This window comes from Drosophila rhopaloa, unplaced genomic scaffold (assembly GCF_018152115.1).
Source record: "Drosophila rhopaloa isolate 14029-0021.01 unplaced genomic scaffold, ASM1815211v1 contig_69, whole genome shotgun sequence".
NCBI classification, from domain to species: domain Eukaryota; kingdom Metazoa; phylum Arthropoda; class Insecta; order Diptera; family Drosophilidae; genus Drosophila; species Drosophila rhopaloa.
In genome coordinates, this window is record NW_025335166.1 from 1,730,441 (window position 1) to 1,751,903 (window position 21,463).

General features: G+C 45.1%; 5 protein-coding genes across 5 annotated transcripts; 2 read left to right on the forward strand and 3 right to left on the reverse strand.

Moving 5' to 3' along the window:
* Positions 1–167: 167 nt before the first annotated feature.
* On the reverse strand, positions 168–3,269 carry LOC108038059 (maltase A3). Its single transcript, XM_017114772.2, has 5 exons — positions 2,458–3,269; positions 2,341–2,397; positions 2,081–2,279; positions 1,540–1,991; positions 168–424 (listed from the first exon to the last, which is right to left on the reverse strand). Exons 1-5 carry the CDS (start codon positions 3,267–3,269, stop codon positions 205–207), a joined length of 1,740 nt encoding a protein of 579 aa, XP_016970261.1. The 3' UTR covers positions 168–204.
* An 835-nt stretch (positions 3,270–4,104) lies between these two features.
* Positions 4,105–6,078, forward strand: LOC108038056 (maltase A3). The gene is made up of 4 exons (XM_017114770.2): positions 4,105–4,266; positions 4,324–5,689; positions 5,747–5,890; positions 5,957–6,078. The coding sequence occupies exons 1-4, from the start codon at positions 4,119–4,121 to the stop codon at positions 6,021–6,023; spliced, it is 1,725 nt and encodes a 574-aa protein (XP_016970259.1). The 5' UTR covers positions 4,105–4,118; the 3' UTR covers positions 6,024–6,078.
* A 388-nt stretch (positions 6,079–6,466) lies between these two features.
* Positions 6,467–8,380, reverse strand: LOC108038036 (maltase A2). Its single transcript, XM_017114745.2, has 3 exons — positions 6,851–8,380; positions 6,660–6,788; positions 6,467–6,599 (listed from the first exon to the last, which is right to left on the reverse strand). Exons 1-3 carry the CDS (start codon positions 8,356–8,358, stop codon positions 6,527–6,529), a joined length of 1,710 nt encoding a protein of 569 aa, XP_016970234.1. The 5' UTR covers positions 8,359–8,380; the 3' UTR covers positions 6,467–6,526.
* Positions 8,381–12,873: 4,493 nt separating this feature from the next.
* On the forward strand, positions 12,874–15,157 carry LOC108038039 (maltase A1). Its single transcript, XM_017114748.1, has 3 exons — positions 12,874–14,228; positions 14,640–14,835; positions 14,895–15,157. The coding sequence occupies exons 1-3, from the start codon at positions 12,899–12,901 to the stop codon at positions 15,100–15,102; spliced, it is 1,734 nt and encodes a 577-aa protein (XP_016970237.1). The 5' UTR covers positions 12,874–12,898; the 3' UTR covers positions 15,103–15,157.
* On the reverse strand, positions 15,145–20,147 carry LOC108038055. Its single transcript, XM_017114769.2, has 12 exons — positions 19,968–20,147; positions 19,440–19,549; positions 19,031–19,380; positions 18,603–18,972; positions 18,366–18,540; positions 17,900–18,311; positions 17,237–17,538; positions 16,801–16,910; positions 16,391–16,740; positions 15,943–16,312; positions 15,705–15,879; positions 15,145–15,650 (listed from the first exon to the last, which is right to left on the reverse strand). The coding sequence occupies exons 1-12, from the start codon at positions 20,125–20,127 to the stop codon at positions 15,235–15,237; spliced, it is 3,300 nt and encodes a 1,099-aa protein (XP_016970258.2). The 5' UTR covers positions 20,128–20,147; the 3' UTR covers positions 15,145–15,234.
* Between the last annotated feature and the right edge of the window lie 1,316 nt (positions 20,148–21,463).

Below are 21,463 nucleotides of genomic sequence, written 5' to 3' on the forward strand. Positions count from 1 at the left end.
AGACGGACGGACAGACGGACAGACGGACATGGCTAGATCGACTCTCCTGGTGATGCTGATCAAGAATATATATACTTTATAGGGTCGGAAATGTCTCCTTCACTGCGTTGCAAACTTTTGACTGAAATTATAATACCCTCTGCAAGGGTATAAAAAGTGAATCATAATGCTATTCAATTGTTTAATTCATCACAAGGGGATAAACTAAGCCGTAGTCGTGGATCGCAGCACAATGGCCTCATGAGGCATCAGGGTGACGCTTCTGGCGGACAACTGGTCGCCAACCTTCTTGATGGACTTTTCGGTGACCAGGGCGTACTGGAAAGTGGCGGGCAGGCTGCCGAACACATTGGTAAGGTTCACATTCTCGATGGAGTCAAAGATGTTGAACAGCGAGATGTAGACGTAGTCGCCGCTGAGGTGGCTGTAAAAAAAAACAGTTATTGATATAAATAATACATTGACTCATTTAAGAGGCCAAGAAGGCCAAAGAAGCCAAGTAGTTATTTTAGAAATGTATATTTTAAAAACATGTTTTACTATTTATGGAAGATGCGTACTTATGGAGCTCATCTGCACTGAAGTTTCCCATTTGTGCGCAGTTTTAATTGGAAAAAAAGTGTAATGGTCTTTCTCTAATTTAATTGGTTATTTTACCCGTGCTAACAAACACAATAACTAAATTTAAACCAACTTAGAGGTGAGAACGAAAAATGTTTATTTTCAGTAAGAAAAGGCTTTTAGTTACTAAAAAAGATGTTCAAAAAGTTAGCAACGCAACTATTGAAAATCAAACTTTTTTATTCATATTTTTATACCCTTGCAGAGGGTATATAATTTCAGTAAAAAGTTTTAATTAAATTAAAATCGGACAACAATATCATATAGCATACAGCGCAAAATCGACATAGCTTCATTGTCTTTACTAATATATGCATAGAAATCGAAATGTAGATTTGTAACAACTGCAAAAGTATATCAACTTGGGCTTGCCGAAGTTTGCTTTTTTTCTTGTTTTCTATTAGTTTTAAAGAACACGAGAACGGAAGATAGCTCCGGCAAGCAAAACTTTTGTACTTTGCATTCTTACTAAAAATGGATGGAAGCGTGCACTGCGCAAATATATAAAACGTAGCGAATATAAAAAAACATTATATTATGCAATAAAGTAAATCGACAAACAAGAAAGGAAGCGAGCTTCGCATGTTGATGTTTATATACCCTTAAAAACTCTATTTTTAGATGATTTTCCGTTATTCTGAAATCAATAAAATCAAAACGACTACATTTCGATTTCTATGCATGTATTACAAAAACAATGAAGCTATGTCGATTTTGCGCTGCATTTTTCCATCGTTTCTTTTAGACGGAGCTCGCCCAGTAAAGCTAATAAATAATGTATTAAAAACTTTATACTTCAATGCATTACAAAAAGATAACGAAATAAATAAACAAAAGCATTAGATTGAGCGCACCTTCTAGTTGAGCCTCCCCTTAATAATTGCTAAATTTGTATCGAAAAAATTAACTGCAACTCACCGCTTGACCGCCAGGACGTAGTTGCTAACGGCCTTGATCTCGGCGGATCCCTCCTCAATACTGGGCTCCTGGCGCAGCTGCTGCAGGCGCTTGAACACGTTGAGGTGGCTCAAGGATACCCCGCGCTCCGTCTTCACGTTCCTCTGGGGGTAGTCGGATGACACTGGCAGCCAGGTGCTCTTGCCAGTAGTGAAACCAGCCAGGGATTCGTCCGACCAGTGCATCGGAGTGCGAGCCGGGTCCCGAGAGTTGTCCATGTAGTTCGACTCGTACCCGTTGCAGGCCTGCGGATCCACGGTGTCCTCCCAGGAGACGTACCCATCGAGCATGCCCAGCTCCTCGCCGTTGTAGGTGATGCTGCAGCCGGGCAGGGTCAGCAGCAGGATGTTGAAGAGGTCAACCCGATCGGCTCCGAAACGGGAGCCCACGCGGTTCTTGTCGTGGTTGCCGATCTGCTCACGAAGGTATAATTTAATAATTGCCACTAATCGTTCTTTCCGTCTCTGATGATTAACTAATTGCTAATCACCGATTAACTCACCACCCAGTTGGCGCTCTTGCCCTCGGGCATCAGATTAAGCCAGTTGTTAATCAAATACTCGTAGTGATAGGCATCGGAGTCGTAGTACAGATTGCTTATCAGCTGAAAGTTGAACGGTATCTGGGCACCATCGGCGGTCTCGTTGCCATAATAATGCATGACGATCTCAATTGGGGACCAGGTCTCCACCATCAAAATGCTAAATAATGTGAATTGGAACTTAGATCCCTCCATTCATATTTAGTTTATGAATTACTCACCGCTCATCGCCGCCATTGTCAGCTTGGAACTGCTCGAGGATTTGACGCCATTCGTAGCTGGAAATAATGAAAATGAAAATAGAGTTTCACGGCAGATCCTCGGCAATCCACACTTACACCAGGTGAGGGGTCTCCGGCTGGTCCACGGTGTAGATCTTGTGGGTGTATCCGTACTCATCTGGGTCGTCGGTCCAGTCGTTACGTGGCTCATCGGGATAGTTACCATCCTCGTCGGCCTCGATCTCGAAGGCGTGATAAATGGCATCCACACGGAAGCCGTCGACGCCCTTCTCCAGCCAGAAACGCAGCACGTTGTTCATCTCCTCGCGCACCACGGGATTGCGGAAGTTGAAGTCCGGCTGCTTCTTGTGGAACTGGTGCAGGTAGTACTCCTGGCGACCTTCGTGCCACTCCCAAGCACTTCCGCGGAACACGCTCACCCAGTTGGTGGGCGGCCGACGGGTTCCGTCGTCGTTGAGGAATCCCGGGTGCCAGATGTAGTAGTCCTTGTACTCCTCTTCGCCGGCAGCCGATCGCACGAACCAGTCGCACTCATCACTGGAGTGATTGGGCACGAAGTCCAGGATGATCTTGACGCCCAGCTCCTTGGAGCGGGTCACCATCTCCTCGAAGTCCTCCATCGTTCCGAAAAGAGGGTCAACCGCTTTGAAGTCGGAAATATCGTACCCGAAGTCGGCCATCGGAGACTTGAGGAAGGGCGACAGCCAGGTGGCTGTCACACCGATCTCCTTCAGGTACTCCAGCTTCTCGGTGACTCCGTTCAGGTCCCCGACTCCATCGCCGTCGGTGTCTTTGAAGGATCGTGGGTAGATCTGGTAAAAGGAAGCGGTCTTCCACCAGGGCGCCGCCGCATCGACGGCCAGAAGGCCAAGGCCCAAAAGCAGAAACAGGCCAGTCCAAGTGGTCATTGCTTACTGTAAGCGGTGCGATTCGAATCGGCTTCTTATATACGGCGATAATCTAAGGGGCTTATCGTTACTGGTTCTGGCGCGAAATCCCGTATGACCACCTGGGGAAAATATATGACGGAACCTTTGGCTCCAGAATAAAAAACAGAAGATATTGATGCATCATATGTTGGAAGACATCTGGGCAGCAATACTCGACAGGTTTTTACCTATATACCCGAAGATCCCGTAACTGAAATGTATAATATATACATCATTTATTTAGTATTAGTTAACGTATACGATAAGATTTGAATATTTTCATACCGATTATGATTTTTCCCGATCATTTAGTTTTAGCCTAAACATATAACATATAATCGATGACAAATTTCGCTTTAAAACAATCTTGGCCAACATCAGCTGTTGCTCACCAATGACCTACACCCATAAAGATTTAGTTATTGAATCACTTCAGTGAAATACGTTATCACAACCTTGAACCCCCAAGTCTTCCACTTCTAGTAGCCCAAAATCCCAATAAAAGTGACCCAATAAATTACCCCCCCTGCGGAATCCAAGAACCAATCCTGCGATAAGATATGGGTCTATGCAGTTGGTACTCATTTGCCTTCCAATCTGTCTCATGATCTTTGGGCGTGAGCCAGTGCAAAATAGCCACCAAATTGAGTCTCATAAATTCCACAACCTCATTTTGTGGATTGTAAATCTGCCAGCGACAAGCTAATCAGAAATAGTTGGCTATATGGCGGGTTTATCGCCACCGTTGATTAGATGGAGCGGTGGGCATAAATAGAAGCGCTGTGTAATCCCTCCGCTCATTGGCAATCGATCGATTTAGTGGGAGCCATGTTCAAGTTGCTGGTGCTTTCGTGCCTTTTGGCTTTGGCGCTGCCCTCGCTAGCGGAAGTTGGCTGGTGGAAAACGGGCCAGTTCTACCAGATCTACCCGAGATCTTTCAAGGATAGCGATGGTGACGGCGTGGGCGATCTCATCGGTGAGTTTGGGTCTTGGAAATCACTTGGATTGCATATTTACCTTACCCCGTAACCAGGAATTACGCAACAACTGGCCTACCTGAAGGAAATCGGCATCACTGCCACCTGGCTGTCCCCGATCTTCACCTCGCCCATGGCCGACTTCGGCTACGATGTGGCTGATCTCAAGAACATCGATCCCATCTTCGGCACCATGGCAGACTTCGAAGCACTGGTGGCTCGCGCCAAGGAGCTGGACATCAAGATCATCCTGGACTTCGTGCCCAACCACACGAGCGACGAGTGCGACTGGTTCATCCGATCGGCTGCTGGCGAGGCGGAGTACAAGGATTTCTATGTGTGGCACACCGGAAAGGTTGTCAACGGCATCCGCCAGCCCCCCACTAACTGGATCGGCGTCTTCCGTGGCTCCATGTGGACCTGGCACGAGGGTCGCCAGGCCTACTACCTCCACCAGTTCCACGCCAAGCAGCCCGATCTCAACTACCGCAACCCCAAGGTCGTGGAGGCCATGAAGGATGTCCTGCGGTTCTGGCTGCGCAAGGGAGCCTACGGCTTCCGCATTGATGCGGTGCCCCATGTGTACGAGGTGCCAGCCGACGCCGATGGCAACTGGCCCGACGAGCCCAGGAACGAGGAGGTGAGCGATCCCGAGGACTACACCTACCTGCAGCACATCTACACCACCGACCAGCCGGAGACCCTGGAGCTGGTCTACGCCTTCCGCGACGTGATCGAGGAGATCGACGCCGAGCTGGGCGGCGACGATCGCGTCCTGCTCACCGAGGCCTACTCGCCACTGGATATCCTGATGCAGTACTACGGAAACGGAACCCACCTCGGCTCCCAGATCCCCTTCAACTTCGAGCTGCTGTCAAAGATCAGCTACAGCTCCGACGCCTACCACTACTCGGAGCTGATCCACAACTGGCTGGACAACATGCCCGAGGGCCAGGTGGCCAACTGGGTGTTCGGCAACCACGACCAGAGTCGCATTGGCTCCCGCCTGGGCGCCGACCGCATCGACGCCTGCAACATGATCATCCTGGGCCTGCCCGGCGTGAGTGTCACCTACCAGGGCGAGGAGATGGGCATGACCGACGTGTGGATCAGCTGGGAAGACACCGTGGACCCGCAGGCCTGCCAGTCCAACGAGCAGGAGTTCGAGCGCCTCACCCGCGACCCCGTGCGCACTCCCTTCCAGTGGAGCGACGAGCAGAACGCCGGGTTCTCCAACGCCTCTGTCACCTGGCTGCCGGTGGCCAGTGACTACAAGCTGGTCAACGTGAAGAAGGAGCGGGGCATCGCTCTGAGCCACCTGAACGTGTACAAACAACTGCGAGCTCTGCGGGATGAGCCCACCCTGAAGCAGGGCGATGTCAGTGTCTCAGCCATTGGACCCAATGTGCTGGCCTTCAAGCGGTGGGTTGAAAACCGTGTACCTTAAACCCAAATCTTTAACGACCCCTTCACTCACAGCTCCCTGGCTGGCCAGAAGTCCTACATCACCGTCATCAACATCAACGATGATGTCGAGTCGATCAACTTGGACTCCGTCTTCACCTCCATCACCACGCAACTGCAATATGTGGTGGTGAACGATAAGAGTGCGCGTCGCAAGAAGTAAGTGCTAGTCACCTAAAATCCTCCATGACATATAGTGTTTAATCTGTTACCTTATCGTTTCAGCGATCTTACCTTTGCCAACTCCGTGCTGCTGATGCCCAAGGAGGCCGTCGTGCTGAGCACAGTCTAAGCTAATTCAATAGGTCTTTAATAAAGAATAATCAAAAAAAAGAAATATGATCGCATAACTTCCTCGTGGGGGTTGGATTACTCAACGGGCGGCTTATCTTTGTGATGGCCTCATAAACAGTTGTATAGAAACTGATTAGAAACACCCCCACTGAAAGTTTGAATAATGGTCATTTAATTTATTGGCCAATTAGGCTAGAGTGGATTCTGGGTATTCCGCATCGAATTCTTATTACTATCGATCACGTTTATTCCAAAATTAATCCATAGTTATTGCACTAACGCAATAGGGCCTAATTTCGGTATCTTTAAGTGGGTTATGTTACAGTCAAGGTCTGGGTAATTGGCACTTCAAGTTCGTTTTGATATATGGCTGCGAACACATGCTTCGAAAAGCTGACAGGGCTTATCTTTATGGGGGACCCCAATAGCATTCGATACTGATTAACAGGAAATAAACAAAGAATTTATTTTTTAAATAACTTGTAATCAGGGTGAAGTGCATTACGCCAACCAGCGTAGAACGACTGCTTCGTAGGGCATGAGAATGATTCTCTGCGACAGATCAACTTTTTGCCTGTGGATTTATTCGAGTTAGTTTGGGTATTCGGTGGAGCAGTAGATAGCAGAGACTTACCCCGCATAGTGGGTGGAGTAGGCAGTGACCAGCACATACTCGTAGGTCTTGGACGCTAGTCCATTGAGGATCTCCATATCGTTGCCCAGGTTCACCAAGATTCGATACTCCTCGCTGTACTTGTTGGTGCTGGAATTACATGATGTTCCCTAGCTAAAGGTCATATTAGGTAAAAACTTTAATTAACCTACCGTATAATCTGCAGGACCTGTTCCGTGACCGCTTCGTAGGAGAAGCCTCCTTCGTCCTTAAATGCTAAAAAGGCTGCGCTGCTCTTCAGCTCCTGCAGGCCTTTGAATATGTTCAGCGAGGATCTGGATACCCCGCGCTCCGTCTGCACATTGTACCTTTGATATTCAGGACTTAGCGGCAACCAGGTGCTCTCTCCCTGGGAGAAGTCGGCGTTTTTTCCGGCGGTCCACTGCATGGGCGTTCGCTCGCCATCCCGATCCTCACAAGAGTCGCCAGTGCACTCCACGTCCACGTTGGACATGCCGATCTCCTCTCCGTAGTAAGTGACCGAAGCTCCTGGCAGGGAGTTCACGATCACATTGAGCAGATCCACCTTGTGGGCCCCCATGCGATCCGCCACGCGGTTGGTGTCGTGATTGCCAACCACCCAGTTGGCCGTCTGGTGCTCCGTCCACATGGTCTGCATCCAGTAGTCGATGGACCCCACCACATCCCTCGCGGTGGAGTACCCACTGAGATACATCAGCTGGAAGTTCATGGGCAGCTGGGTGCCCTGATGGCTGCTGTTCCCGAAGTAAGCACTCAGTGTTTCCACGGAGGAATAGGCCTCGGCCAGCAGAACCCTGGAGTCGCCTCCATTGTCCGCTCGATACTTATCCAGGAAAGCCCGCCACTCGTACATCAGATCCACGGTGGCTGGCTGATCCTTGGTGTAGATGTGGTCGTGGTAGTCGTAGGCGTTGGGATCACTGCCCCAGCCGCTAATCGGCTCATCAGGGTAGGAGCCATTCGCGAAGCGGTACTCGTAGATGTGGGGGACCGCATCGATACGGAATCCGTCCACTCCGCGGTCCAGCCAAAACTTCAGCACGTCCAGCATGTGCTCCCTGACCATGGGATTGGTGAAATTGAGATCCGGCTGCTTCACCTGGAACTGGTGCAGGAAGTACTGCTGGCGCTTCTCGTTCCACGTCCACATGGGCCCGCTGAACACACTGACCCAGTTGGAGGGCGGCTCCCTCTGCCCCGTCTCCGCATTCAGCTTCCCGTCGTCCCACACGTAGAAGTCGTCGTAACCCTCTTCGCGATTCACCGACTTTTCGAACCACTCGTTCTCGTCGCTCGAGTGGTTGGGCACAAAGTCCAAGATGATCTTCACGCCCAGCGACTTCGCCTCCGCGATCAGGGCGTCGAAGTCCGCGAGAGTACCGAAAATCGGATCTATGTCGTAGAAGTCGGAGATGTCATAGCCGAAGTCGGACATGGGCGAGGTGAAAATGGGCGACAGCCAGGTGGCCGTGATGCCGATCTCCTTGAGGTAGCCCAGCCTGGAGGTGATTCCCTTCAGGTCCCCGATGCCGTCGCCGTCGCTGTCCTGGAAGGAGCGCGGATATATCTGGTAGAGCGAGGCGTTCTCCCACCAGTCGATGTCCGCACCAGCCCCACCCAAAAGGGCGGTGGAAGCGAGGAGGAGAGCCGCCAGGCCGAGATGTGCCCACTGTGGCATTTCGATAGCGTTTGAGTGGGCCAAACTCAATTTGCTAATAACAATTGCCGGCCATGTAGCGATTGAGGGGCCGATAAGGCCGCAATTGCTCCGACCAACTGGTAATCTGTCAGTGTTTTATCGCATATTTTCTAGATTAAATAAGCGCGGACTGGGCTTTTTCCCGCCTCTCTTTCCTTTTATTGGATATTCCAATAAAGCGCGAATTGTCGTAAAATTGCAATAAAAATGTTTAAAATGATTGGTTTACAAATAAACCGATGACTGGCCTGTGATTCGCAAACTGGATCAATACCTTTTATTAATGTCTGAACTTAAATGTACTGTAAAGAGTCGACAAAGCACACTTCGGAAGTTTAGATACTCGTAACATAAAATTTGTTTTTTACAATTTATATATTTTTTTGAAATGCAAAACAATGTTTCAAATATAGGTGGAAATTTTTTTTTAAATTAACAATTTTACAGTCCATAAAAAGTTTTTATTGTATCTCAAACATGCTAGCGAGTTATAAAAGATGATTATATTTTAGGAAATCTTGAAATCTGTACTGAATTCAAAACTAGCGCTCTTGGCAGTCTCCCTAAAATTATTTATGAAAGTCCCTTTCTAGATTATTTTATTTGTTCATTTGCTCCTGGCTAAATAAAATTTCCCCCCGAAATGTGAACTTTTTGAAAGTTGCAGCTAATTAGTCACATCTCCTGCAGCCCTATTGGAACGACTAGAACGGATATTAAGTTACTCTAGCAAACATGAACCCAATTTTTGTGTTGTATCCTTGAATCAGGTTCAACCGGATCCGGAGGGGATATGCCTGTATTTTCATGGTGTTTTTTCAAGTTCACCACTCGTTATACCGCCCAAGGCAATCCACTCGAAGCGGTTTAAATTCAATTAAAATACTCTCTCGTCACGTATGCGAGCTAACTTTTTTAGTCCTGCATCCCATCATGCCACTTAATCAGCGTCCAGAGGACAAATGTTTAGCCGGGAATAGTTATTTTAATTCAACATAATTGTTTAGCTGCTGACTTGGTAATTTTAGGTGCTCAGAAAAAAGGAATTTGTTGACTTGACTTGATTGCGTTTAAGGAAACAAGAAACTACTTATGTGAAAAAATAATTTTAGCTTCTGTAAAATTAAATTGTGAATGAGTGCTTCCTATTTTATCTATCTTTATATATACAAATGTTTACCAGAAATGTAATAGTCAACGCACAGCCAAATATTATTAAATAACACTAATAAATTTAGTGTTTATTCCGTTGTAATAACAGTAAACCAATTTGCTAAGAGAAGTCTGGTGGCTGCAAAGCACAGTGGGCGAAAAGGTTCAGCTAGCGCCTTTTAATTAATAACTCTTTTTTTTTTAATTTATGTATTTTTAAAGTAAACAAAAAAAACATTTTTAAATTTACATATACATTTTTTTTAGTAATTTGTAACTTTTTATTGTAGTTTGGAATTTGTTTACTTTAATCATGAGTGCATTATAAATTTATTTAATTTTGTTTTTAATATTTACTTTAATATTAAAAACCAATTTTTTTTAAATATATTTTTTTTTAAATAAAGTAAATGTCTTTAGTGCTTTCACTCTCATATATTTCAGATATGTTTATAAAAAAAAATGTAATCAAAATAAGAACAAATAACCAAATTATTTAAAAAATAATTTTTCTATTAAAATAGACCTCCATCTTTTTTGAGTAGCGATGTGACTTGCGTAAATTTGATATCAGAGGATCTGATGAACATAAAAGAGCACGCATAAGGTCCTCCATTGTATTTATTCGGGATGTCTTCCGTGTATTGTTTTTACGGAAAATTTGTGTTCCGCGGTTCTAACACTTATTCCAACATTTTCCTATTGGAAGGGGTTTAGTTATGACGGCTCCATGTATTTTAATTTTATGAATGGAGACCGGCATATATAACAAAGACTATATGCTATATAGTTCTGCGGTCTGCATAGTATATTTGCCTACAATTAAGTTAAGTATTTATTTGGCGCAAGCAATAAGACGCAAAATATCACTGAATCTGTGAATTAACGTTCACTCACTCCGTTGATTTCGGATGCTAGATTCAATACCATTTTTTAAACTTTAGCCTCGACGATATATACAGGATACATTCAAAACACCGTATCCATGCGTGAAGGGTTGATAAGCCTTGGGTGTTAAAGATCTCACATAATCGTGGTCATTCAGTACCTTTGGGGAGGCTTTATAAATCCCGCACACTTGGGAAGATGATTCTGTAAAAGCTTTCCTATCTATCATCGTCAAATGAACTTGATGGAATATCTTCAAAGTGGCAATGCTTGTTGGAATCATTTTTATACCCGTTACTCGTAGAGTAAAAGGGTATATTGTATTCGTGCAAAAGTATGTAACAGGCGTTTCCGACCCTATAAAGTATATATATTCTTGTTCAGGATCACTAGCCGAGTCGATCTAGCCATGTCCGTCTGCCTGTCTGTCCTAGGAACGCTGAGATCTCGGAAACTATAAAAGCTAGAAGATTGGCATTTTGCATGTAGATTTTAGGAGTTCCTACGCAGCGCAAGTTTGTTTCAAAATGGTGCCACGCCCCCTCTGACGCCCACAAGCCACAAGCTGTGGCCACAGTTTTGATGCTATTATGAAAATTTTAATTGATATGTATTTGTTTCGTCAATACCTATCGATTGGCCTAATAAAAGTTTGCCACGCCTACTCTAACGCCGAAAAACCCATTAAACGCTTAAGCCTGGCTAGCGCCTACATTTCCGCCTTTCATGGTCCGTGGTACCAATGTCTTGGGGTAGATGGCGCAATACAATAGCGCCATCTAAGGTAAAATAAGTATTAGTAGTATTAGTAGTAAATACATAATTATGCCTTCCGTATGTTACGTATAAACAACATTTTTGGGAACATGGAGATTCCAAACTTGAATAAAGTTTGGTCCCCAAATTTTATTTTTGTTTGAAAGACCCCGTTGCAAATCAACGGCCTCCACGTGGTGTTCCCTGGGTACCGATTTTAACATACAAATCGGGAGCTAATTCGAGCGGCGAAAAACGTACAAGAAGGCATATTTATATTCAGTTATTTAGCTGAGTAACGGGTATCTAATAGTCGAGGCACTCGACTGTAGCGTTCTCTCTTGTTAATCATTAAAACGAGCAATTTCAAGCAAGTCTTTTTAAGGGTCTGCAGAATCAACGTGAAGATGGTTGCGAATTTTTCCAAATTGTCACTGATTCCGCACTAGAATGGGTCAATGCACACTGCAAACAAGTATTTTGGCTATAAGTAGGACCTCTTCTGCATTATACTTTTTAAAATCAAGTATATCATTTATATAACTTAACTTTCCACAGCTGAAAACTTTTTAGTTGACAGGGGCTCGTCGCTCCACAGTAAACATAGGTCTCACGTTGGCTGTTTTCAGGTGGTTAGTAGTATAGTACACTTAAATTACATTTTGTACATGCAACGCTAAAGCACAGGTCACAAACAAACATTTTATACATACCTCTAATTATTAATAAAAACACTTTTTTTTCAATTAATACAAAAAAACAAATTTTCACAAAATTTGGCTATGCACAAAAAAAATGCGGGCAAGCTCATGCTTGTTGTGTTTAATGGCATGCTTGTTGTGTTTAATGGCATACACATTTGATCAGTTATAGCAGTTAAATCGAAATATAAGCCCACTGTGCAAAGGCCCCAAACGATTCCGATTGTAAGCTGTTAAATTAACTCAATTGATTTTAAAATATTGAGCTTTAGAATATTGCCGTTTATATCTATCTATATCCGGATATAGATAAAACTGGAAATAAATATTCATTAAATTGTTCCTTGAACTGGGCAACAAAGTTGTGGCTGCTAGTCTTTTAGAAAAACTTGAATCATTTAATTTTATTTAAATATCCAAATAGACAGAGATCAGCATATATTTGTATTTGAACAACAAGTCTTTCCCTAAGTTTTTTTGTTGTGGCATTGAATTACTAAAGTTATCAAGTGGAACTTGACAATATTGCACAAATGATTATGTTTTGTCACGTTTAGAATGTCCCACAAAACTTGCACAAGGTTATCTAAAAAATATTTCCACGGCATTGAAGGGTGTAGTTATTAATCATAGTATTTCAGCTTACTGTTGGTTGTTTGTTTGCAGTTGAAGAAGTAGGATTTGACTTGTTTTCCTATCAGCTGACTAATGTCCACTTCAATGCCCTACCATAACAAAAGCCTGGCGACAGTTCAGGAAGATACTTGGCTCGAACATCGGTATTTTTCCAGCAATCAAAAGCCATTTGGGAGCGGGTTAATCGCTTTACGTAAAGCTTCGCTGGGAGTACGAAAACAATGACAGTTTTGGTTCGCTGAATTGAGCACCCTGAGAACTCATGTGAGCTATTTGCACAGCAATCCAAATGGGCACTCCAAGTGGTCAGATCTCGATAGGAGCCACCTTATCGCCCGGTATAAAAGGCAGCTGTCAGCTCCCCAGTCCGAACAAAATCTAACAAAATGCGCCCGCAATCAGCTGCGTGCCTATTTCTGGCCATAGTTGGCTTCGTGGGAGCCACCGAGTGGTGGGAGAGTGGAAACTACTACCAGATCTACCCGCGCTCCTTCCGGGACTCCGATGGGGACGGCATCGGCGACCTGAACGGGGTCACCGAGAAGCTGCAGTATCTGAAGGACATCGGCTTCACGGCCACCTGGCTGTCGCCCATCTTCAAGTCCCCGATGGTGGACTTCGGCTACGACATCTCGGACTTCTACACGATCCAGCCGGAGTACGGGACCATGGAGGACTTCGAGCGCATGATCGCCAAGGCCAAGGAGGTGGGCATTAGGATCATCCTGGACTTTGTGCCCAACCACTCGAGCGACCAGAACGAGTGGTTCACCAAGTCGGTGGACAGCGACCCCACCTACAAGGACTTCTACATCTGGCACGACGGCAAGATCAACAACGAGACCGGAGAGCGGGAACCGCCGAGCAATTGGAACTCCGAGTTCCGCTACAGCGCGTGGGAGTGGAACGAGGTGCGCCAGCAGTACTACCTCCACCAGTTCGCCATTCAGCAGGCCGACCTCAACTACCGCAACCCGGCCGTGGTCGAGGAGATGAAGAACGTGATCCGCTTCTGGCTGGGCAAGGGCGTCTCCGGGTTTCGTATCGACGCCGTGCCCTACCTGTTCGAGGTGGACCTCGATCGCTACAACCAGTATCCGGACGAGCCGCTGACCAACGACTCTGTGAGCTGCCCGGATCCGGACGACCACTGCTACACGCAGCACATCTACACGCAGGACCAGCCGGAGACCCTGGACATGGTGTACCAGTGGCGAGAGCTGGTCGACGAGTTCCATGAGACCCACGGCGGAGACAAGAGGCTGCTGATGACGGAGGCGTACACCAGCTTCGACAACATCATCAGCTACTACGGCAACGGGGTGCGGAACGGCTCCCACATTCCCTTCAACTTCGACTTCCTCACGAGCATCAACAACGCCTCGAAGGCCGGGGACTACGTGGACCACATCAAAAAGTGGATGGACGCCATGCCCGCCGGTGTGTACGCCAACTGGGTGCTGGGCAACCACGACAACAAGCGCGTGGCCTCCCGATTCGGTGTCCAGCGCACCGACCTCATCAACATCCTGCTGCAGACGCTGCCCGGTCACGCGGTCACCTACAACGGCGAGGAGCTGGGCATGACCGACGTCTGGATCAGCTGGGAGGACACCGTGGACCCCAACGCCTGCAACTCCGACCCGGACAACTACTACGAACGCTCGAGGGACCCGGAGCGCTCGCCCTACCAGTGGGACGCCTCTTCCAAAGCAGGTAAGGCCAATGATCTTTTTATTGTTTCAAAACACGATTATACTCTTAAGATTTAAACTACGAAACGTAAAAGCTAATTGCTTAATTTTCTTTTGAATATTAACTTATGTGAAAGTAATACTTCTAACCCAGTGCGTATAAAAATAATTAGTAATCAATTAAATTCCATATTTTGACACTCCGTTAGAGTAGTTGGTTGGTATATTCTGATAAGACATTTATTTGTCACACTTTGATTATGATTATCTTATGTACGTAGAACAGACAAGTGTTTTATTAGATTGTAGACTTTAGATGCCAACCTCTTTCCGGGTTGCATAAGAAAGAAGGATTTATAAGTAGCGCTGATATCGTTTTTTTTTTTCAATAGTATTAATTATAATAACGAACTTGGTCCTATTTGCATTGCAGGATTCACCAGTGCCGATCACACCTGGCTGCCAGTGTCCGACGACTACAAGACCAACAACGCCTTGCAGCAGCTGCGCGCTCCCCGATCTCACCTGCAGATCTTCAAGAAACTGGTGCGAGTCCGCAAGGAGCCTTCCTTCCGCCAGGGTGAGCTCAACATTCAAGCCATCGACGACGATGTGATCATCTACTCTCGGTGAGTGTAAAAAACCTACTGACAATAGATCGATTGGTAACTATTTCCCTCTTAACCAGACAAAAGACCGATAGCGATCTCTATGTGATCGTTCTCAACTTGGGCAGCACCTCAAAGACCCTGGACCTGACCAAGTACTATTCTTTGGGCACCCAGGCGGAGGTCATCACCACTTCCCTAAGCTCGCAGTACATCGATGGCGATGTCATCAAGCCTTCGGAGTTCGTGGCCAATCCCTATGTGGGCACCGTTCTTGTGGCAGTCTAAGCTAATTTTATTCAAATAAGAGCCAATAAAGTAGCGACCTTATACAAAATGTAAATTATACATGTATTTAACAAAATTCAAAATAGTTATGTGCCTAAAAGTGTGCTGCTTACTTATCTCAAAGAGCAGCATTTAACGCCTCTGCTTCATGCGCAGGTGTAGACCATTCTCAGACTTCAGAGTCATTGCAGCCGACAAAACCGGATCGTATTTATGGATATGCGCATCGCGCTTCTTCTTCTCCGCAGGAGGAAGACCCAGTGTCGTGCTTACATAACCGTCCTTGGAAACTAGCTCATCCAGAGCAGGCAATACCTCGAAGTTGCGAATGATCTTCGACACCACGGTCTTGATCTCCAGCAGAGCGAACTTCTGGCCAATACAGTTTCGTGGACCGGCACTGAAGGGCACATACTCAAAGGGTCCAGGTTTCTCCAGATCAAAGCGTTCTGGTCGGAATTTGTGGGGATCCTTGAAGACACTATCATTGTAGCCTAGCATCAGAAGACCCAAGTTTAAGGTTGTGCCTTTCGGCACAATGTCGCCATCTAAAAATTTATCGTGGTTAACGCTATAGGAAAACTTAATTTTAATAATCTTACCAATCACATAATCTTTCTCCGTAAAGCGACCAATGAAAGGCACACTCGGATAAAGACGTTGGGCCTCCTTAATGAACAAATCCAAATATTTCATTTGGGAAATTTCCTGGAAGGTGGCATCTCGACTCAGTCCAGAATCACCCATCACTTCGCATTGTTCGTTAAATAATTTTTTCTGTAAAGAAAAAACAATCATTAAGATGACTTGGACTTAAAACTAACGTCGAAAATAGATCACCTGCTCATCTTGATGTCTGGAGAGCAGATATACTGCAAACCCAACTCCAGATGTAGTTGTGTCGTGCCCCTCGAACATAAATGTGGAAACTTCTTCATAAAGCTCTTGCGAAGTCAATGGACGTCCATCCACTGTGGACGAAAATAGAGTATCCAGAAAGGCCATCTTCTTGCGGGAGAACTCATCATCTTGGCTGTTGGACTCAGCAACTGAGTTTCGAGCTTTAATTCGCTTTGCAATTATCTCATTGGTGAAGTCCTGCAGGGTTCTTAGAGTCCTTCTATAGGCTGGATATTCAGGAGCCAAGCGGTAGAGAGTTTCATTACGCTTCCACGGATTAAAGGCTCTCATCTTAATGTTGTAGCACATGCTAAGCGGGTAAATAAATTAAAAGTCTGATAGTACAGCGTCTTTACAGCGTGGATTTAACAGATTACCCATTACTTACTCCTTGAAGGCCTGCACAACGGAAGCGCTTCGGTTTTCCATGGCATTTATAGACACACCCATGGCAGTGTCGCAGATAACATCCAAGGTAAAATAGTGAGTCTCCTCCTGGAAATCAAATATATTGTCTCCTGCCGCCACCTTCCTCAAGTGATCGATGAACTTGCTGGAGTTTTCGTTCATCACCTCATGGAAGTCCTGCAGGATGTTGAAGTGGAAAGCAGGAGTGATCATCTTGCGGTGCTTGTGCCATTTGCTGCCAGTACTGGTCAAAAGCCCAAGTCCCAACCACGGATGCGTCAGATCGTAGACATCAGACTTGGATATCAGTGTCTGGCTGCTGAGTATAAACTTTTTTGAACATCCATTATATTTTGAGTGCCATTTGTGATATTTACAAGAAAAACTCACTTCCATGTACTTGGGACTTGTGACCATAATATTTGAATAGAAGCCTATCCAGTATCGAAAATTATCCTTGTTATACTCATGCCACCAGTCAAAAAATCGGTTTAAAATTTCTAAGGATAGAACATATTATAAAAGCTAATAGTATTGCACACTCAATAGTTACAATGTTTAATGCAAATGCTTTGCTTTGTGTATTATTGATTAGTTTTTACATGTGAGTTAGAACTAATTTCAGCGACAGTAATTTAACTTTTCGTCTCACTATAAGTCTGATTAGTATGGCCAGATTAGTGCCATTGTCATCACTGCACAGAATTACTAAGTTATCACACGCCCAGGGCTTGATGGTATCTAAAGGGGACTTTGATCCCCAGCGAACTAAGATGCCAGACATAATAAAATTCGTCTAGATTACACAACTGCGCATTGCATTCACCTGTGGGAGTCTTCCCCATCTGATGGGCATTGCCCACCACGGGCAGCATTCTTGGCCCCTGGAACTTGTTTAGCATTCGTTTTCGACGCAGTGACCCGAACTCGAAATAGGCCACCAAAAGCAGCGGAAGGCTAATGACAGCGCACAGTATTATCCACATTTTCGAACGCGACCGCAGACAACCGATCGGTGCAGCGAGTGAATCGGAATTGAGTGAAAGGTGGGAGACACTCTGCTTTAATACTCCAACGAATCGCGGCACATAGTTCTCAGCTTCTCGCACTTGGAATCTCTCAAACGGCCTATGAAGAAATATTCTCCGCCAAACCAGAGAAAAGATTTCTATGCTTTCAGCATGACTTGCTTCGTACTAATCTCGTGTTAAGAAGTTAGAGTTGTCTATTGAACCCTACTTTCACGCTTAGGTCTTGATTTTTAATTTCGTCATCTGGATAGTCCAGATTGTAAAACATGTTATTGAAGGTTTGTTTTTTTTATTATTTGTATTTGTTTTACTTCCCCTGATTAACAGTTTATTATTAATTGTTTCTGCGGGAATATTATATTTAAAATGTGACAAAAAAGAAGTAAACTAATTTTAAGCACCAAACTTAACAAAGAGCTGAGCTCTCTTCGAGATCGATAACGTTTGTTTATCTTTAGTGCCGCTCTTTCATCCTAAGATGCAGACCATTTTCAGATTTCAGAGTCAGCACAGCGGACAGAATCGGATCGTATTTGTGGCGATGGGCGTCTCGCTTCTTCCTCTCAGCAGGAGGGAGTCCCAGGGTAGTATTTATGTAGCCATCCTTAGAAACAAGCTCATCCAGGGCAGGTAGCACCTCGAAATTGCGAATGATCTTCGACACCACGGTCTTGATCTCCAGCAGAGCGAACTTCTGGCCAATACAGTTTCGTGGACCGGCACTGAAGGGCACATACTCAAAGGGTCCTGGTTTCTCCAGCTCAAAGCGTTCTGGTCGGAATTTGTGGGGATCCTTGAACACTTTGTCGTTGTAGCCCAGTACTACGAGACCCAAGTTGAGTGTGGTGCCCTTGGGCACGAGATCGCCATCTATGGAGAAACTACGTCATTGAGAGTTATTTAATGGAATATAACAATGTTTACCAATCACATAATCCTTGTCCGTAAATCGTCCAATAAAGGGTACACTGGGATAAACACGCTGGGCCTCTTTGATGAACAGATCCAAGTATTTCATTTGAGAAATTTCCTGGTAGGTTGCATCGCGTCCCAATTCAGAATCACCCATTATCTCGCGTTGCTCCTCAAATAGTTTGCGCTGTGGAACAAAGTAGAGCGGTTAAGTGTTTACACATTTCTCGTCTAATGATATTGTGTAACCTGTTCGTCTTGATGTCTGGACAACAAGTAGACTGCGAAGCCCACTCCGGAAGTGGTGGTATCGTGTCCCTCGAACATGAAAGTTGAGACCTCTTCGTACAGCTCCTTGGAAGTCAGGGGGCGACCATCGATTGTGGACGAGAGCAGGGTATCCAAAAATGCCATTTTCTTGCGCGTAAACTCATCACCTTGGCTGGTCGACAGTGCTCCCGATTTGTGGGCCGCAATTCGCTTTTCGATGATGTCGTTGGTAAAGTCCTGAAGGGTGTTGAGAGTCTTTCTGTAGGCAGGGTAATCGGGGGCCAGTCGGTACAGCAGCTCATTGCGCTTCAGGGGATGGAAGGCTCGCATGTTGATTATGTAGCACATGCTGTGAAAGATACAGCAGTTGTAGGACGACATGAGCTTAAAATCCGTCTAAAACTTACTCCTTAAAAGCCTGAACAATGGAGGAGGTGTGGTTTTCCATGGCATTGATGGAGACACCCATGGCAGTGTCGCATATAACGTCCAAGGTAAGATAGTGAGCCTGATCCTGGAAGTCGAAGATATTGTCCCCGGCAGCCACCTTCTTGAGGTGATTGATGAATTTGTTTGAGTTCTCGTTCATCACCTCATGGAAGTCCTGCAGGATGTTGAAGTGGAAGGCTGGGGTGATCATCTTGCGGTGCTTGTGCCATTTGCTGCCAGTACTGGTCAAAAGACCAAGTCCCAACCAAGGATGGGTTAGTTGATAAATGTCGGACTTTGTGATCAGCGTCTGACTGCTGAGTATGAACTAAAAAAAGAGGAAAGTCAAATAGTCATCATGACAATTGAAAAATCCTTCAAACTCACCTCCATATACTTGGAACTAGTGACCAACACATTGGAATATGTGCCTATCCAGAAGACAAAATTGTCTCTGCCAAACTGATGCCACCAGGCGAAAACCTGGTCGAGAATTTCTGTATAGACGTAAGATAAACACATTAGTAGGCGGATCGCGATTCACTATCAGTATGCCACAAGTGTATTCCAAAGGTTTTCATTGTTTGTTTTTGACACGCGATTCCAATGCATGTCAGCTTGGAAAACGTAAGGTGTAAATTACGCAACACAAATCAAAGTCTCTGTGTTATCTGCCAAATTCTAGACCTAGGCTACGATTAGCCTAGATCTTTAAGTGGCAGTAGCCCCATTAACTGATAGTTAGCACCCTAACCTTCCGGTCGTAAAGTCGCTGACCCAAAACAACCTAACTGGAATAGCGTTGCCGCTGAGTCAACTCGGAGCGCACTTACCTCAGTCACAACGCTATTCGAGATGGGTGATTTCGGGAGTATTCAATCCGTTTTTTGCCACGGACATTTAAGGAAAACCCACCTGAGGGATTCTTGCCCATTTGATGGGCGTTTCCCACGAGGGGCAGGCCGCTGGGGCCTTTGAGCTTGTTCAGCACTCTTCTCCGGCGGAACGTGGTCAACTCCAAATAGGCGACCACCAGCAGCGGCAAGGCCAGAAAAACATACAACACAAGCCACATTTTCGAACGCGAGTACCGAAACAACCGCCGAGTTCACAAAACACGCGGAGTATGAGAGTTTCACTGGGCGCGCCAAGGCTTAAATACGAGCGTCGTCTGCCGTCTCCTTAGATTCTCCCTCTCTTTTCCCAGCCGCTTCTCTGATCCAACAAAAGACTCCCGAATATAAGTAAATATTTATGTGGTTTCAGCGTGACTGGTCAATTTGAAAGCAGGTTTTTAAGAGATAAGGTTTTAATCAGTTCAATCAGTAAAAGAGGCATAGTTGCATGCAAAACTATAAAATTTAAATTTACTCATATACCAACTACAAAAATTAGAACCAAACAAAAACAAAGCATTTGCTCGGTTAAAACTACACTACGAAAAAAGTAAACAATATGAGGCGCATAACCAAAACCATATATTTTGTCAACAGAGAGTTTTAATCGTCTCTCTTTTGAAACGATAAGAGAGTGCAAAGAACCCCAAAAACAAAATTCCTAAAAAAATGCCATTCATTATTAGCTTATCGGCAAAAAGCTGTAACATACTTAGGGCAGAATGTAAATATACACTTTACTTGGTTTTTACATTCTAATGCAGATAGGACAAAATGATCATAAACCATAATTATTATATTTTGTTAATTTATTTTTATACCCTTGCAGAGGGTATTATAATTTCAGTCAAAAGTTTGCAACGCAGTGAAGGAGACATTGCCGACCCTATAAAGTACATATATTCTTGATCAGCATCACCAGGAGAGTCGATCTAGCCATGTCCGTCTGTACGTCCGTCTGCCCGTCCGTCTGTCCGTCTGTCCGTCCGGCTGTCCGTCCGTCCGTTTCTACGCAAACTAGTCCCTTAGTTTTAAAGCTATCTGCTTAAAACTTTCCCAAAAGTTGTCTTTCTTTTGCAGGTAGTATATAAGTCGGAACGAGCAAGATCGGGCGACTATATCATATAGCTGCCATATAACTGAACGATCGGAAATGCCATAACTCTGCTGTTTGCTAAGTTAGGAAGTTGGGACCATCTATGGGTTTTATATTTGGCCAATCAATCCGACGTACCAAATTTCATAAGGATCGGCCGACTATATCCTATAGCTGCTATATAACTGATTGATCGGAAATGCCATAACTTTGGTGTTTGTAAAGTTAGGAAGTTAGGATTTTCTATGGGTTTTATATTTGGCCAATTAATCCGACCTACCAAATTTCATAAGGATCGGCCGACTATATCTTATAGCTGCCATATAACTGATTGATCGGAAATGCCATAACTTTGGTGTTTGTTAAGTTAGGAAGTTGGAATTTTTTATGAGTATTAAGAAGGCATCATATGAATAATT

Bases quoted from the DNA above. Each gene is read 5' to 3' on its own strand.
- LOC108038055 (XM_017114769.2), bottom strand. From the start codon at position 20,127: ATGTGGCTTGTGTTGTATGTTTTTCTGGCCTTGCCGCTGCTGGTGGTC. The intron at 18,973-19,030 runs GTAAGTTTTAGA...TATCTTTCACAG, and splicing joins ATTGTTCAGGCTTTTAAGGA to CATGTGCTACATAATCAACA. The intron at 18,541-18,602 runs GTTACACAATAT...TTTGTTCCACAG, and splicing joins CCAGACATCAAGACGAACAG to CGCAAACTATTTGAGGAGCA.
- LOC108038039 (XM_017114748.1), top strand. From the start codon at position 12,899: ATGCGCCCGCAATCAGCTGCGTGCCTATTTCTGGCCATAGTTGGCTTC. The intron at 14,229-14,639 runs GTAAGGCCAATG...TTTGCATTGCAG, and splicing joins GGACGCCTCTTCCAAAGCAG to GATTCACCAGTGCCGATCAC. The intron at 14,836-14,894 runs GTGAGTGTAAAA...CCTCTTAACCAG, and splicing joins GATGTGATCATCTACTCTCG to ACAAAAGACCGATAGCGATC.
- LOC108038059 (XM_017114772.2), bottom strand. From the start codon at position 3,269: ATGACCACTTGGACTGGCCTGTTTCTGCTTTTGGGCCTTGGCCTTCTG. The intron at 2,398-2,457 runs GTAAGTGTGGAT...CATTATTTCCAG, and splicing joins CCGGAGACCCCTCACCTGGT to CTACGAATGGCGTCAAATCC. The intron at 425-1,539 runs GTGAGTTGCAGT...TTTTTTTTACAG, and splicing joins TACGTCCTGGCGGTCAAGCG to CCACCTCAGCGGCGACTACG.
- LOC108038056 (XM_017114770.2), top strand. From the start codon at position 4,119: ATGTTCAAGTTGCTGGTGCTTTCGTGCCTTTTGGCTTTGGCGCTGCCC. The intron at 4,267-4,323 runs GTGAGTTTGGGT...CCCCGTAACCAG, and splicing joins CGGCGTGGGCGATCTCATCG to GAATTACGCAACAACTGGCC. The intron at 5,690-5,746 runs GTGGGTTGAAAA...CTTCACTCACAG, and splicing joins AATGTGCTGGCCTTCAAGCG to CTCCCTGGCTGGCCAGAAGT.
- LOC108038036 (XM_017114745.2), bottom strand. From the start codon at position 8,358: ATGCCACAGTGGGCACATCTCGGCCTGGCGGCTCTCCTCCTCGCTTCC. The intron at 6,789-6,850 runs GTAGGTTAATTA...ATGTAATTCCAG, and splicing joins CAGGTCCTGCAGATTATACG to CACCAACAAGTACAGCGAGG. The intron at 6,600-6,659 runs GTAAGTCTCTGC...ATAAATCCACAG, and splicing joins TACTCCACCCACTATGCGGG to GCAAAAAGTTGATCTGTCGC.